The sequence below is a fragment of the Mesoplodon densirostris genome, chromosome 1, assembly GCF_025265405.1.
Source record: "Mesoplodon densirostris isolate mMesDen1 chromosome 1, mMesDen1 primary haplotype, whole genome shotgun sequence".
NCBI lineage: Eukaryota > Metazoa > Chordata > Mammalia > Artiodactyla > Ziphiidae > Mesoplodon > Mesoplodon densirostris.
In genome coordinates, this window is record NC_082661.1 from 51226926 (window position 1) to 51241652 (window position 14727).

A 14727-nucleotide genomic window follows, 5' to 3' on the forward strand; every position below is an offset into this window, starting at 1 on the left:
AATGACCTGATAGACTATAACTTATTGAATAAGAGTCCATACTGATAATAAAAAATAAGTGAGAACAGAAGACTTATTCCTTGTAGCAGAATGCCAATTAATAAATGTAAATGTAATAATGGAATCAGAAAATCACCACTTTGTAACCACTGATTCAGGTAGAAGTTATCAATGGATGCTAAAACACAGGCTCAAAGTATCTCTCGTAATATACTAATTACAAAGGGAAAACAGTAACTTCACAGTAGGGAAACTAGGTGAGTATCACTGTAAACAAACAATCGACAATGACACCATCAGTAATGAGACACACTAATGCTGTGGCCTCCTGGTGGGATGCCCTGAGGACACAAACATCATGTCCACAAAATCACTGGCCTTTACTCTAGAAAATGTTGGTATCGAGAGACAAAGCTGGAGAACTGTTTCAGATTAAAGGAGAATAAGGAGACAGGACACCTAAATGCAATGCAAGATTCTAGGCAGACTCTGGACCAGGAAAATGTGCTCAAGGACTTTACTGGAACAACTAGCAAAACCTGAATAAGGTCTGCAGACTATGGATGGTATTGCTGATAATTGTTATGGTATGTTAACTTTCCTGATTTTGAAAATTGTACATAATTGGTCATGTTAATTACCTGAAGTATTCAGGGATAAAGAGGCATGAGCTCTGTAATTTACTCCAACTAGTTCAGAAAAAGTATGTGTATGTGTTTGTACACAGACATTCCAAGACGAGCCTTTGTAATTCTTGAATACTCACAGAATGACAAAGCAATTGTGACAAAATGTAAGTTTATGAATCTGGATGAAGGGTAAATGGCATTCTTTATACTATTTTTGCAACTTTTCTGGAAGTTTGAAATTTTTTCAAAATACAAATAAAGTTAAAATAAAACCTGGTTGTTGAAATAAAAACACTCAGTAGGTGGGCTGAAAAGCACAAGGCAGGATGGAACAAACATATGAAAGACATGTTAAGAAATATGGAAGCAACATCCACGGGACCTAATATTTGTCTAACAGCAGTTCTAGAAAGAGGAAAGTAAAAAGGAAGGGAAGAGAGTAGAGAAGTGATGGAAGAAAAGTTCCCAGATTTAAGGAAAGATTAAAACGACCCAATTAGTACTAAGTAACAGAATAGCAAAACTTCAAAACATCAAAACCAAAATTTAAATTCTAGGTTTCTTGAATGAAAAAAATAAGTTAAACTAAAAAGGACTGAATTAGACACATATCAGACTTCTTACTGGCCACAGGGATGCTGGAAGATCACAGAGTAGAATCTTCAGTTAGATTCTCTCTTCAACCTAACTACTAGCCAAGTATGAAGACAGAATCAAATAATAATTACTTTTACAGTGCTCAATTGAAACGCTTTTCCCAACAGTGTTGGTCTTTTTTTTTTTTTTTTTTGCCAGAGCCTTTCCATTCTTTCTTTTAGTGTTTTTCAACACTTATTTGGACTTTAGTCATACAGGAGAGCAATAGAGAACAGAGCAGCAGCAGTGCTTCAACCTGATTCTGAAGTTGCTTTCAAAAGACTCCTCCCCTTAAAAAAAACACCCAAGTTCTTTCTTTGTCTAGCTTAAAACTACTTTCAATATAAGAATTTCATATTGACTTCTAAACAATGGTAACATTTCAGGTTCCCTGGATAAAACCTAGGCCATGACATTTTTCACAGAACTAGAACAACAAATTTCACAATTTGTATGGAAACACAAAAGACCCCGAATAGCCAAAGCAATCTTGAGAAAGAAAAACAGAGCTGGAGGAATCAGGCTCCCAGACTTCAGACTATACTACAAAACTACAGTAATCAAGACAGTATGGGACTGGCACAAAAACAGAAATATAGATCAATGGAACAGGATAGAAAGCCCAGAGATAAACCCACACACATATGTCACCTTATCTTTGATAAAGGAGGCAAGAATATACAATGGAGAAAAGACAGGCTCTTCAATAAGTGGTGCTGAGAAAACTGGACAGTTACATGTTAAAGAATGAAATTAGAACACTCCCTAACACCACACACAAAAATAAACTCAAAATGGATTAAAGATCTAAATGTAAGGCCAGACACTGTAAAACTCTTAGAGGAAAACATAGGCAGAACACTCTATGACATAAATCACAGCAAGATCCTTTTTGACCCACTTCCTAGAGAAATGGAAATAAAAACAAAAATAAATGGGACCTAATGAAACTTAAAACCTTTTGCACAGCAAAGGAAACCATAACCAAGACAAAAAGACAACCCTCAGAATGGGAGAAAATATTTGCAAACGAAGCAACTGACAAAGGATTAATCTCCAAAACATACAAGCAGCTCATGCAGCTCAACATCAAAAAAAATAAAAAAAAAAACCCAATCCAAAAATGGGCAGAAGACCCAAATAGACATTTCTCCAGAGAAGATATACAGATTGCCAACAAACACATGAAAGGATGCTCAACATCACTAATCATCAGAGAAATGCAAATCAAAACTACAATGAGGTATCACCTCACACTGGTCAGAATGGTCATCATAAAAATCTACAAACAATTAATGCTGGAGAGGGTGTGGAGAAAAGGGAACCCTCTTGCACTGTTGGTGGGAATATAAATTGATACAGCCACTATGGAGAACAGTATGAAGGTTCCTTAAAAAACTAAAAATAGAACTACCATATGACCCAGCAATCCCACTACTGGGCATATACTCTGAGAAAACCATAATTCAAAATGAGTCATGTACCACAATGTTCATTGCAGCTCTATTTACAATAGCCAGGACGTGGAAGCAACCTAAGTTCCATCGACAGATGAATGGATAAAGAAGATGTGGCACATATATACAATGGAATATTATGCAGCCATATAAAAGAACGAAATTGAGTTATTTGTAGTGAGGTGGATGGACCTAGAGTTTGTCATACAGACTGAAGTCAGAAAGAGAAAAACAAATACCATATGCTAACACATATATATGGAATCTAAAAAAAAAAAAAGGTTCTGAAAAACCTAGGGGCAGGACAGGAATAAAGATGCAGACGTAGAGAATGGACTTGAGGACACGGGGAGGGGGAAGGGTAAACTGGGACCAAGTGAGGGAGTGGCATGGACATATATACACTACCAAACGTAAAATAGCTAGCTAGTGGGCAGCAACAGCATAGCACAGGGAGATCAGCTCGGTGCTCTGTGACCTCCTAGAGGGGTGGGATAGGGAGGGTGGAAGGGAGGGAGACTCAAGAGGGAGGGGATATGGGGATATTTGTATACGTATAGCTGATACACTTTGTTATACAGCAGCAACTAACACAACAATGTAAAGCAATAATACTCCAATAAAGATGTTAAAAAAAAAAATCTAGGCCATGAGTAGTGAAGTGGGTGCAGGGAGCACTGGGGTATCTGGAATCACTCTGAATTTCATTCTGAGCAAGTAACTGGACAAAGACCAGAAAGATAAAGTTCAGAGGTGTAACAGGTAGACCACATATATTGCATCTAAAAAAGAGAACAATTCAGTAACAATTCAATAACCTTTCAGCCCTAGTCTCTGCTTCTATCTGAAATATTTTTTCATGTACCTCCTTTGCACTTGAACTAAGTTTCCTTTTACTGATTCCCAGCTTCAGGGTGACTTGCCCATTTGCTCTTACCCTGAGCTCAGTGTTTAATTCCCCATGACTAGAACAGTGCCACTGCCATTAGGTGGCCTCTGCCTACACTCCTGGCCAGCCACCTGCAGTGGACTGTGTCCACTTAGGCTGTACTGCTCTAGGGCCGAAGCCAGGCTTTCTTAGGAATATGCATCCAACTGAAGTATGAAGTGCAAGAAATGGTCCATGCATTAGCAACAAGCAGATAAATATTTCTCCAAGAGAATGAAGACTGAATGACTGAATTAGCGTCTGCTTAAAATTACCTACAAGGATTAGACTATTCTGGAAGAACAGTATCTCATTTCTTAATGTCTACTCTATTAATGCTACTAATAATGTTAAAGAAACCTTGGAAATAGTCACTCTTCCAACTAAACAGGGAGAGTAACATTATGATGAGAAGGAAGAATTAATATATTTACCCAGTTTTTGAGTCAGCTTTTTATAGATGGAAAAAAAGCTAGGAATTATCTGATAGGCCCAAGAAATCCCTGAGTCTTCTTTATCAAGCTGCACAAGAGTACATGCTATTGTTTCAAGAAACTGTCTTACAGTGACACTAAATGAGGATTCCAGTAAGGAATCTGTAATAGGCTATCTCCAAACTTTTTTTTTTGGGTGGGGGTGGGTGGGGAGACATCAACTAGTAACAAATCTTTTAAAAGGATTTAACATGTTCATATGCCTACAAAAAGGCATCACAAGGCACACTGAGTGAATTTACACACAACTGAAAACAGCTCTGACAGGTGGTGAGGACGATATTGCTACAGAACAGAAGGAAAGCTACCTTTACTTCCCTGAAGTTTAAGCTTTTAAAACAGCATTTGTTGCAGCAGGAACACCATAAGGCCAGATAAATGGATTACACTACTCTAACTAAAAGAAGCTAGTTACAGGCAAGAAATCAGGCACTCTATTAGCAGAAAAAGAAAAAACTTGGAAGAAATTACCTGGCCAGGTAGTGAGATGAGCACTCTCTTACACTGCTCTTAGGAGTGTAAATGAGAAACCCTTCTTGGCAGCAAGATTGCAATATTTATCAAGAATCTCAGATTTTTTTTTTTCATCTTAAAGAATCTTTAAAAAGTTCATATCCACTGGTTCCATTTTTAGGAGTGTAATCTAAGAAAATAAATATATGAAGATTTATGTACAAGGATGTTTAATATATTGGTTATATTTTCCCAATGAAAATAACCCAAATATTCAACAGGGAATTATAAAAATAAATTGTTCCATCTACTTAGTGGAATGCTATGTAGTCAATTTTTTAAAAAATGTTTTCAATGGATATATAATGACATACTATATCTTAACATTGTAAAAAAAATATGTAGCAGCAAAAAAAGATCAAAAAGAAACATTCAACTGTAAATAGTTGTACTATCTGGCAACAGGATTTTGAATGATTTCATTTGCTTCTTTATTCTCTCCTATGTTTTCCAAAATTTCTGCAATGAGTACATATTTTTAGAATTAGACAAAATGTCTTGTTCTTTTTTTTTTTAAAGGAAAATAACCCTTGGCTATAATAGGCTTATATAACTATTATAACTTCTCTATCTTCACAAAGGAAAGAGTGTGTGGCCACTTACCTGCCCTGTGTCCACACTGGGTTTCTGGTGGCTGAAATGCACATCTCAGGGACATCTGTATGTACACTTATTTGTTATAAAATTTCACTGGATAGGTGACTTCTGATACACAATATAGTCCAAGCAGAGTATCACAAAACACATCACTAAAGTATACTAAAATAAGGTTATTTACTTAAAAATGATACACTGGATGTAATCTATATATAGAACAAAGCAAATAATGGTAAACTTAATAAGGCACCTTTTAAACCAGATGCTGTACAAAATACATTTAGTGTGTTACATATCAAAGATGAATCTATATTTTTGGTGTTTTACAAATGCATAATAAAACTGCTTGTTTTTAACCTTCTTTCAGCATATATGTACAACTTTCCTAATTAAGCTATAATGATACTTTCATTTTATACAATATATACTACATTTTAGTTTTTAAATGGGCAAGGACAAGAGTCACTAAAAGGGCTTAAATAATTCCATTGAAAGCATAGTACAGAGCACAAGCTAAAATTACAATATATTTAATCCTTTGCAAAAGCAGTATTCACATACCTTCTTTATAGGATGATTACACATAGCTTCATGTGATGCTGCCCTAGATTTAATCTGCTCTTTATGAATGTATCAGCTCTCTGCAGTTTTCACTGTGACCCTCATAATAGCACTGAGGCAAGAAGATAACTGCTACACTGCTATTTTAACATCTGACCCAAGCAAATAATAAATATTACCACTTTTAAACAGTACAAGAGCTGCAACAATCTTAAAAAAAAAATCAATTCGTATTTCTGCTGTTGAAATTATTTTAGATATTCAGAAACATTTCAAAACGTGTATGAAAAGAAAAATAAATAATTTAATTTATACAATCTTGCCTGGAATAAATTATTCAATATCAAATTTGATCTTGGGCCAACTTAGAGATGCATGATTCTTTAAACACTGTATTGCATTTTTGTTCTAAACAGAAGCAAAGCATCTGGGGAAAAAAGGTACTGAATACTTTTTAGAGTGAATAAATAAAAAATCTGGCACATTCTAGGAAAACATAATTTTCAAAAACTACAGGTCACTTTCTAAGCTCAAAAACACTCCTGAAATTGGAAAGGCAACACAAAATGTTGATTGAAATATCTTTTGTGAAAACATTTCCAGAGAAACCAGATTTGAATTTTATGCTTCAGAAACTTGTCCAATAAGAAAGCACAGGGAAAGCTTAGAATAGACACACTGAAGCCAATTCCTAGCATGCATGCCTTTAATTCTACAGATATTGATATTTACCAGTATAAAGAGAATTCATAAGGAGAATTTTCTTTGAGGGAGGATTAACTTCTGTTATATTCAGGTAGTTTTGGTTTTTTGTTTGTTTTGATATTTCAGTTATTTAAAGGGATGACAGACAGAAGCTACACAGTTTTAAGATGCTAAGTTGTAAGCAGGACCAAATAATGGCTTCCAGGGTTTTACAAATTATTTATGGTACTATGTAATACTTCCTCTTTTACTCTTTAAATATGAACTTAGAAATTTAAGAGTAAGAATAAAAGGAGAGAAAAAATAGATTTCATGCAACTTTTTTTCGACTTTAGGATTTCAAAAATGGAATCATTCGTTTTGCTTTTTTTTTTTTTTTTTTGCGGTACGCGGTCTTCTCACTGTTGTGGCCTCTCCCGTTGCAGAGCACAGGCTCCGAATGCGCAGGCTCAGCGGCCATGGCTCACGGGCCTAGCCGCTCCGCGGCATGTGGGATCTTCCCGGACCGGGGCACGAACCCGTGTCCCCTGCATCAGCAGGTGGACTCTCAACCACTGCGCCACCAGGGAAGCCCGAATCATTTGCTTTTAAAAGAACGTGTAATATTAGAAGATATTTTTATTGAACAAGTTTCTTGACATCACTTTTAATAGATCAATTTAATTAAAAAAATCATAATGCTCTTGTACTTATATATTACCTGCAATTGTCTGCTTCCACATACTATTTTAACATTTCTAAGAATAGAATTTGCCTTTCCTTACATTTTTTTATTAAGACGACAAATTATTTTCAAGATTTATAGTTTATCAAATAAAAAATAAATCAAGGTTAACCTTACACTAAGTAGATTAGAGCCCATAAGTATTCTTAAATCACTTGGAAATTTAGATTAAAATACCTGTATTTCTCAGTACAGAGATGGGGAAAACATTCTCAAACAGGAAGTTATTGGGTACTATAAATATCAATATATAAATTTACTTATCTTGATGAACACTTCAAGCTTGAGTTATGTAAGATGAAAATTATTAAACTTGGTCAAAACTGTTAAAGCAAGTCTCAAATTTGTGATTGATGTATAGACAAATATGTAAGCATTTCATCCTTTAAATGTCAGTCACATTTATGGCAATGGATGGATACATCCTCTGATTCCTCCCCTTTAAAGATTTTTTTAACTATGTTGCGATATAATCACATTTATTTTATGCTATATTCAAGAAAACTGTCTCACTTCATGCACCCATGAGTTGTTTCTTCAGAATAAGACATTAATATTTAAAAGGCATTACAGAAGTATAGTAAGTTTAAGTAGATCAGAATTACTCCTTGGGGAAACAGGGCATCCATAAAATATGTAGCATTTTATTGAATAACAGCTATATGGTATAGATATAGGTACTGACTAGATATTGAACTTTTTGCCTGATTCTTCACTGTCTTCACAAACCTACGGAACAGAAATCATAAAACCAAAAATCTCAAATGATTTAAATGTCTAAAACAGTTGTTGACAAATGTATATTAACTCTGAGACAGAAATCTCTAATTGGAGGATCCTTTCATAAAGGAGAATTGAGATGATGGCATCTTAATGAAAGTCTATACCTATGGTTAGTTCTTGATATTTAAACAAAGTCCTAGACTTGATATACTACTCTGAATTAATTCTGAAAATTTACATGTAGTTCTACTTTACAACTTTTTTTTTCTGAAGATCTTTTAATTTTTTTTCCCTTAAGGATGGTATATGAGGTACACATGAGCTGGTTTCTATAGTATGAATGTATGTACATACATAAAATATGGTTGTAAAGGAGCAGGTGTTTTGCAAGTAAAGCATATTACACACAAAATATAAATAACTTCCCTTTTAAAAGTTACTGAGAATAAAGAATACAGAACATGGTTATAGGCACTTAAATTGCTATCAAATGCAGTAATTAGTATTCACTTCAATAAGAAGTGTTTTCTTTAGAAGGTTCATGGCATTGGAAGTTCCAACTTTGGATAGGATGCTTTTCATGACAAAAATAATAATTACAAAAAAAAAAGTTTGTGGTGGGAGGAAAACAGTCCAAATTTACATACACTTTAAACTCCTTTTGGCCTTTATATCAACTTTAATGTTAAAAAATAAAGTTGGTGGAGAAGCTAGCTCACTTGCAAGGTAAATGGCTTTCATGTGATTGGCAAATCTTGGTCAGATAATGCATTTTTAAAGCACAAAACCAACAGCCACCAATATCTTCCTGTGCATTCATAAATTATTTTCTTCTAATTCAAATGGCAGCAGAGGAATTCTGGTATGCATGTATGTACACAGACACATACACACACACCATTATCAAGGCATGACAAACTATCATAAACTAAGCAGTATCCCAAACAGATCATGATCCATAGGCTGTTTACAAAGGTAGAATACAAATAGATTAAATTTTCTCAGGAAGAAGGTAAAAGTGTATATTTCTCCATCTCTGCTGAATTCATTTATCTTCTTAAGGCTTTCACAGAAAGCACCATTTTATGAACAGGTAATTCAGCACCCAGAGTTTGACTGGAGACATTAATCAGGATTGAAGTCTTGATGCAGTTCATAAAAACCCAATAAAAAAAAGGCATCAAAAACCACATTTATAATAAAGCTGTCCATATATAAAGAATGAAGTGTTTAGAAGTTCCCAGCTTGTATTCTACAGAGTACTGAAAGGTTTAATATTAGCAGCCTGTGAAGGTGTAGTGAGGAAAGAGTCTGAGAACCAAGTTAACATCCTTATTCTAATTCCACCCGTTCCTTGGGTGAAAACAGTTCTTGCAGTCTAGAATTTCTCCTCATGATTATTTGTCTGTCAAATCTTTACATCTTGAGATTCAACCATCTTGGCAAGTGTCTTCTTGATTCTCAGAGCTGTAAGTCTGGAGGCTGGATTGTGAGCCCAGCATTCTGACATTAGCTTCAAAACTGCTCGTAGACACTGAAAAGTAAAGAGAATGTAGTGAGTAGGTAAATATCGTTGGCAACACTCAGCAATTACTTCCTAACGGGACTGAATTCCACTTACTTCATCACTGTTCCATCGATTAGACACAATTGGCCGCAAACGTTTGACACACACAACCTCACGCATATCTTCATATGATGGATCATTGGGTACCATGTTATAGTATGGCAATTGGTACTCTTCTACAATTCCTGTAGTGAGTTAGAAAGTATAGTTGGCACAAAAATGGTGGCTGGACAAAATACATCAATCCATTCAGTACCTCCTACTGAACTATGGAACTGAAACAAATCCCTCCATAAAGAAGAAAAGATTACAGAGTGGATGATTCACTTTTAATAGTAAATGTATGTTCTCTTTTTTTTATGTCTAATTATTTTCTCTATCCCCACCATAGCTGTCCATATTGGACATACCAATATCCCTTAAAATAAGCAAGGTGAACCACTCACTTACCCTAAATTTTCAGTCTAATTATTTATGTACACAATTGTTTCTACTAATGAATGAGGCTTTAATTTTTTTTATTATTTTTTTTCTGCAGTAGAAAGACAACATATATGCAGAAAAGAGTTAATAAAGCAGACCTGAAACTGCTATTCTTAAAAGGCCTGCTTGCAAGACTGGCACTTGACTGGTGTCTGAGAACTTGCCTGGTAAACAGCTCCCTACACTCATAAAACTAATGAAAAGGTAAGTCACTGTGTCTAGACTGTTTGTGCCAACAATATGGTTTATGCTGGACACCTGGCTTTCTTTCTAGGAGTTCGGAATTTTGATACATACTAGGCAGAGGATGCCCACGTGACCAGCCTCCAAAAAAATCTTTGGGTACTAAATCTCTAATGAACTTCCCTGGATGACAATATTTTACACATTATCACAATTCATTGCTGGAGTAACTTAAGCAAACCCCAAGCGACTCCACTGGGAAAAGACTTTTGGAAGCTTGTACCTGATTTCCTCTAAACTTTCTGCCCCATGCACCTTTTCCCCTTTGCTAATTTTGATGTGTAGCCTTTCAGTGTAACCAATTTTAGCTGTGAAGACAACTGTATGTTGAGTCCTGGGAGTCCTAATGAAATCACAGAACTGGGGAGGGGTCTTGGGGATCCCTGACACACACGACATCTAAATTATACAACTGGAGCTGTTATTTTTTGAATTATGAGTATACAAACATAACCAGAAACATGCTACCCAAACTCCTACCTCCTGTGATACAACGACGAGCCATTTCCCAAATAATCAGGCCAAAGCTATAGATGTCAGCCATTATGTAGGGCTGGAAATGGTTTTTATTCAGGCTTTCATCTAGCACTTCTGGAGCCATGTAGCGTTTGGTACCCACCCTAGTATTCAAAGGTACATCAACTTCATTTGTATCACTGAAACAGAAGACAGACAATGTCCAGGTTGAGGGCCAAGAACAAAATCGTTTCTCATCTATTTTTGTCGCATATTGTAAAAGTCAGGGTCTCTCTCTGTATATATATAACAAAATAAAATAAAGATCTATCTATCTATCTAATATGTCTACATTCCCTTATCAGAAATCCTTGGGGTCAGATGTACTTTGAAATTCAGCATCTTTCAGATTTAAAAAGGTAATATACCCTTTAAATATATGCTTTATATTATATAAATCTCCAGCAGGTTCTGCAGCAGTACTCAATCAAAATCATTAGTAAGTACACAGTGAAAGACTAAGTATGAATATTGATACTAAGCTGGATAAAGACAGTAAATACCTCACATCAGTTCAAGTTTTGTCACCAAACAAGTTTTGTGCCTCTCTAAGAAAGAGAACAATACTGAATATTAAAAAAGTGGTACATAATTATATCCCAGAACAAGTGAATGTGAAAATTAATTGAGAGGAATCATTTGCTTTTATCATTCTCATGTGAGCCTTTGTGATTTAGGATGACATTTTATTTCTTTATGGGTCCAACCAACTTAGCTCTATTGTGAGTAATGTTTACATAATCATATTGAAATGATGTTTATTGTTTTTTTCAATTTTTGGAGTAAATTTTAGAGTTAGAAGACATGAGTGATTTGTTTTTAGGTCCCCAGATCTATTAGGTTCTGAAAACTACTCTGAGGCAGAGATTAATATAATGTATTTTATATTTTCTTAAATTAGCATCTGATGAATATTTGAGCCAATAAATACTCCACTGATAAAAACAACAGGTTAGAATACTGTAAAATGATGGAAGAAGATTAAAATTTTTTCATGTTTGCTTTATTATGGACTAGTACTTCTATTTTATGGCCTGAAATGAGTTTTGAAATGTGAAATGGCTGCTGTATTCCAGAATTATAACATTAAAACAATTTAAATGGTTTTCTAAAAATCTGATATTCTCATTGTTTAAAAATATTGACAATATCAAGTAGTGATGAAGAAATGGCATACTTATATCTTGTTTATGGGAGTGTAAACTGATGCACGCTTTCTAAAGGGATAACCTACAACATACTATTAATATAACTTAATATGTACATACTCTCTGTCTAGCCCCTTCTCTAGCAATCCATCATGAAGAAATACTTGCACAAGTATTCAAGGATATTATATATGGATAAAATACAATATTCATTAAAGCATTTTAAAAATAATAGAGATAAACTGGAGGCAACTTTAATGCTCATCACTTGGGTCACAAATGAAATAAATTATAGTACAGCTATAAAATGGAAAACTTTCCTTAACACTGTTAAAAAGAATGAAGTAGATCTATATATACTGAAACGAAGGATGTCTAAGACAATAAAAAGTAGGAAATCAAGAATTATGTAGAGTAGGATGTAATTTTTGTTAAAAACAGAAAACACAATGACAACAAAACACGAAGACAAAAACCCCCCAAAACCCAATTTATATAATTATATAAGCACAAATACATGTTTGGAGATCCACTGTCCTGAATACAAATACAAACAGGTAAGTATCTTTAGGAGATTGAAATAATTTCAAAATTATAGGTAAAGAACCACTCACCTGTTGAATTTAACAGCAAGGCCCAGGTCAGCAATACAGCAACTTCCATTTTTCTTGATGAGGATGTTTTTGCTCTTTAGGTCGCGATGAGCAATTGCAGGCTTTCCTTGAGTGCCATAAATTTCTGTGTGGAGATGGCACAGACCACAGGCAGCTGAATAAGCCAGCTTAAGCAGGGCTCTGGTGTCTAGTGTAGCACATTTCAGGAAATCATAGAGAGATCCATTTTCATGGTAATCGGTAATCAAATAGAGCTGAGTCCAGGAACCTGTACCTTTAATATCTGCTGCTATAAAACCTGTTCAATTAATGAATTTAAAAGGTTAGTTATCAGATGTGGCTAGGAAGAATAATGAATGCTCATTTAGGGTACTGAGAATAACTTAGGTATAATCTACAGGTAATAAAAATTTAACTCGTCTGACAAAATCTCTTGAATATGTTACCAAAATTTTTTTTCTGTCATTTACATATAAAAGTCTATACTTTTGTAATTAATTTAAAGTAATCTTAATGATAATCATAAAAATGATAATAATATGACTAAGAAAAAGATCACATATATAATAACCTAGGGAAATGTTATTAATCTACATGATTCTGTAAGTACGAAGAACTATAAAGAAGAAATGTGGAAAAGGCTCTTCATTTCAAACTGAAAAGTGGACCCATTAAAATAATAAAGTTAGGGCTTCCCTGGTGGTGCACTGGTTAAGAATCTGCCTGCCAATTCAGGGGGCATGGGTTCAATCCCTGGTCCGGGAAGATCCCACATGCCTCAGAGCATCTAAGCCCGTGCACCATAACTACTGAGCCCACGCTCTAGAGCCGGCGAGCCACAACTACTGAAGCCCACGCGCCACACGTACTGAAGCCTGTGTGCCTAGAGCCCGTGCTCTGCAACAAGAGAAGCCACTGCAATGAGAAGCCCGCACACTGCAATGAAGAGTAGCCCCCGCTCGCCGCAACTAGAGAAAGCCCGCGTGCAGCAACGAAGACCCAACACAGCCAAAAATAAATAAAATTTAAAAAAATAATAATAAAGTTAAATATGTTCAACTAAGAGTTCGCTCCTAACTAAGCCAACTCCCACTTGCCCATCAATGCCTAATCACATTTTCCTTTTCAGCCTGGCTCACTGACAAGCAAGTTCACAATACTGGCCTCCTTTCTTTCTCCTTTCTCTCCTCCTCCCTCTCTTCAGAAAAAGGTGAGTGCCGAGTTGAATAATGTCCCCCCCCGCATTCATGTCCACCTGGTACCTATAAATGTGACTTTATTTGGAAACAAGGTCTTTGTAGATATAATCAAGTTCAGATGAGGTGATACTAGGTTAGAGTGGGCCCTAAATCAATGACTGATATCCTTATAGGAAGAGGGAAATATGGACACAGACACACAGGAGGAAGGCCATGTGCCAAAAAAGACAGAGATAGGAGTGTGGTCTCCCAAGCCAAGGAATGCCGAAGATAGCTGGCAATCACCAGAATCTGGAAGAGGCAAGGAAGGGTCCTCTCCTAAAGCCTTCAGAGAGCATGGCCCTGTCAACACCTTGATTTTAAACTTCTGGCCTCCATAACTCTGAGAGAATTAAGTTTCTGTTGTTTTAAGCCACCTAGTTTGTGGTACTCTGTTACGGACAGTGCTAGGAAATTAATATAATTAGTATAGGAAACTATACTCTTAGCAACATGTTATGCACTCTCTAAATTAAAGGGCAAGGAAATAGTACCTGAATAGAAAGTCAGGGAAGGTAGATGAGTTTATGCACCCTACTGATCAGATCATACCTAGGTTATTTCGCTACTGTGTAAATGGGGGTGAGGAGAGAGACCTACTAAGCATAGAACATAATAAATGAAGCTACATCTTATGAGGGAGGGGGTGATTTAATTTGCAACAGGCAAAGGTACATATAGTTCAAGTTACCCTAGAAAATTGCTTAAATTACCTTAAAAGACTTGTTTTTTGTTACTATATGACTAAGTCCAATAAACTATATTACTTCCACTTTGAAACTCACTGCTATTTCTCCTCAGCTGGGTAGTAAATATAGACACACCTTGTTTAACTGAGCTTCACAGATACTGTGTTTTTAGCAAATTGAAAGTCTGTGGCAACTCCTGCCACAAGTCTATAGGAGCCGTTTTTCAAACAGCATTTGCTCACTTCATGTGCCACATTTTGGT

General features: G+C 35.5%; 1 protein-coding gene across 3 annotated transcripts in view; it reads right to left on the minus strand.

Annotated features, from left to right (window-relative positions):
- Positions 1–5768: 5768 nt before the first annotated feature.
- BMPR1A (bone morphogenetic protein receptor type 1A) overlaps positions 5769–14727 on the minus strand; it is a 147259-nt gene continuing 138300 nt past the window's right edge. For all 3 annotated transcript variants that reach the window (XM_060103272.1, XM_060103254.1, XM_060103263.1), the window contains 4 exons: positions 12539–12836; positions 10741–10916; positions 9589–9719; positions 5769–9501 (listed from right to left, as the gene is read on the minus strand). In XM_060103272.1, coding sequence (XP_059959255.1) covers positions 9376–9501; positions 9589–9719; positions 10741–10916; positions 12539–12836 — 731 coding nt within the window. In that variant the 3' untranslated portion in view covers positions 5769–9375. The remainder of the gene's footprint in view (positions 9502–9588; positions 9720–10740; positions 10917–12538; positions 12837–14727) is intronic.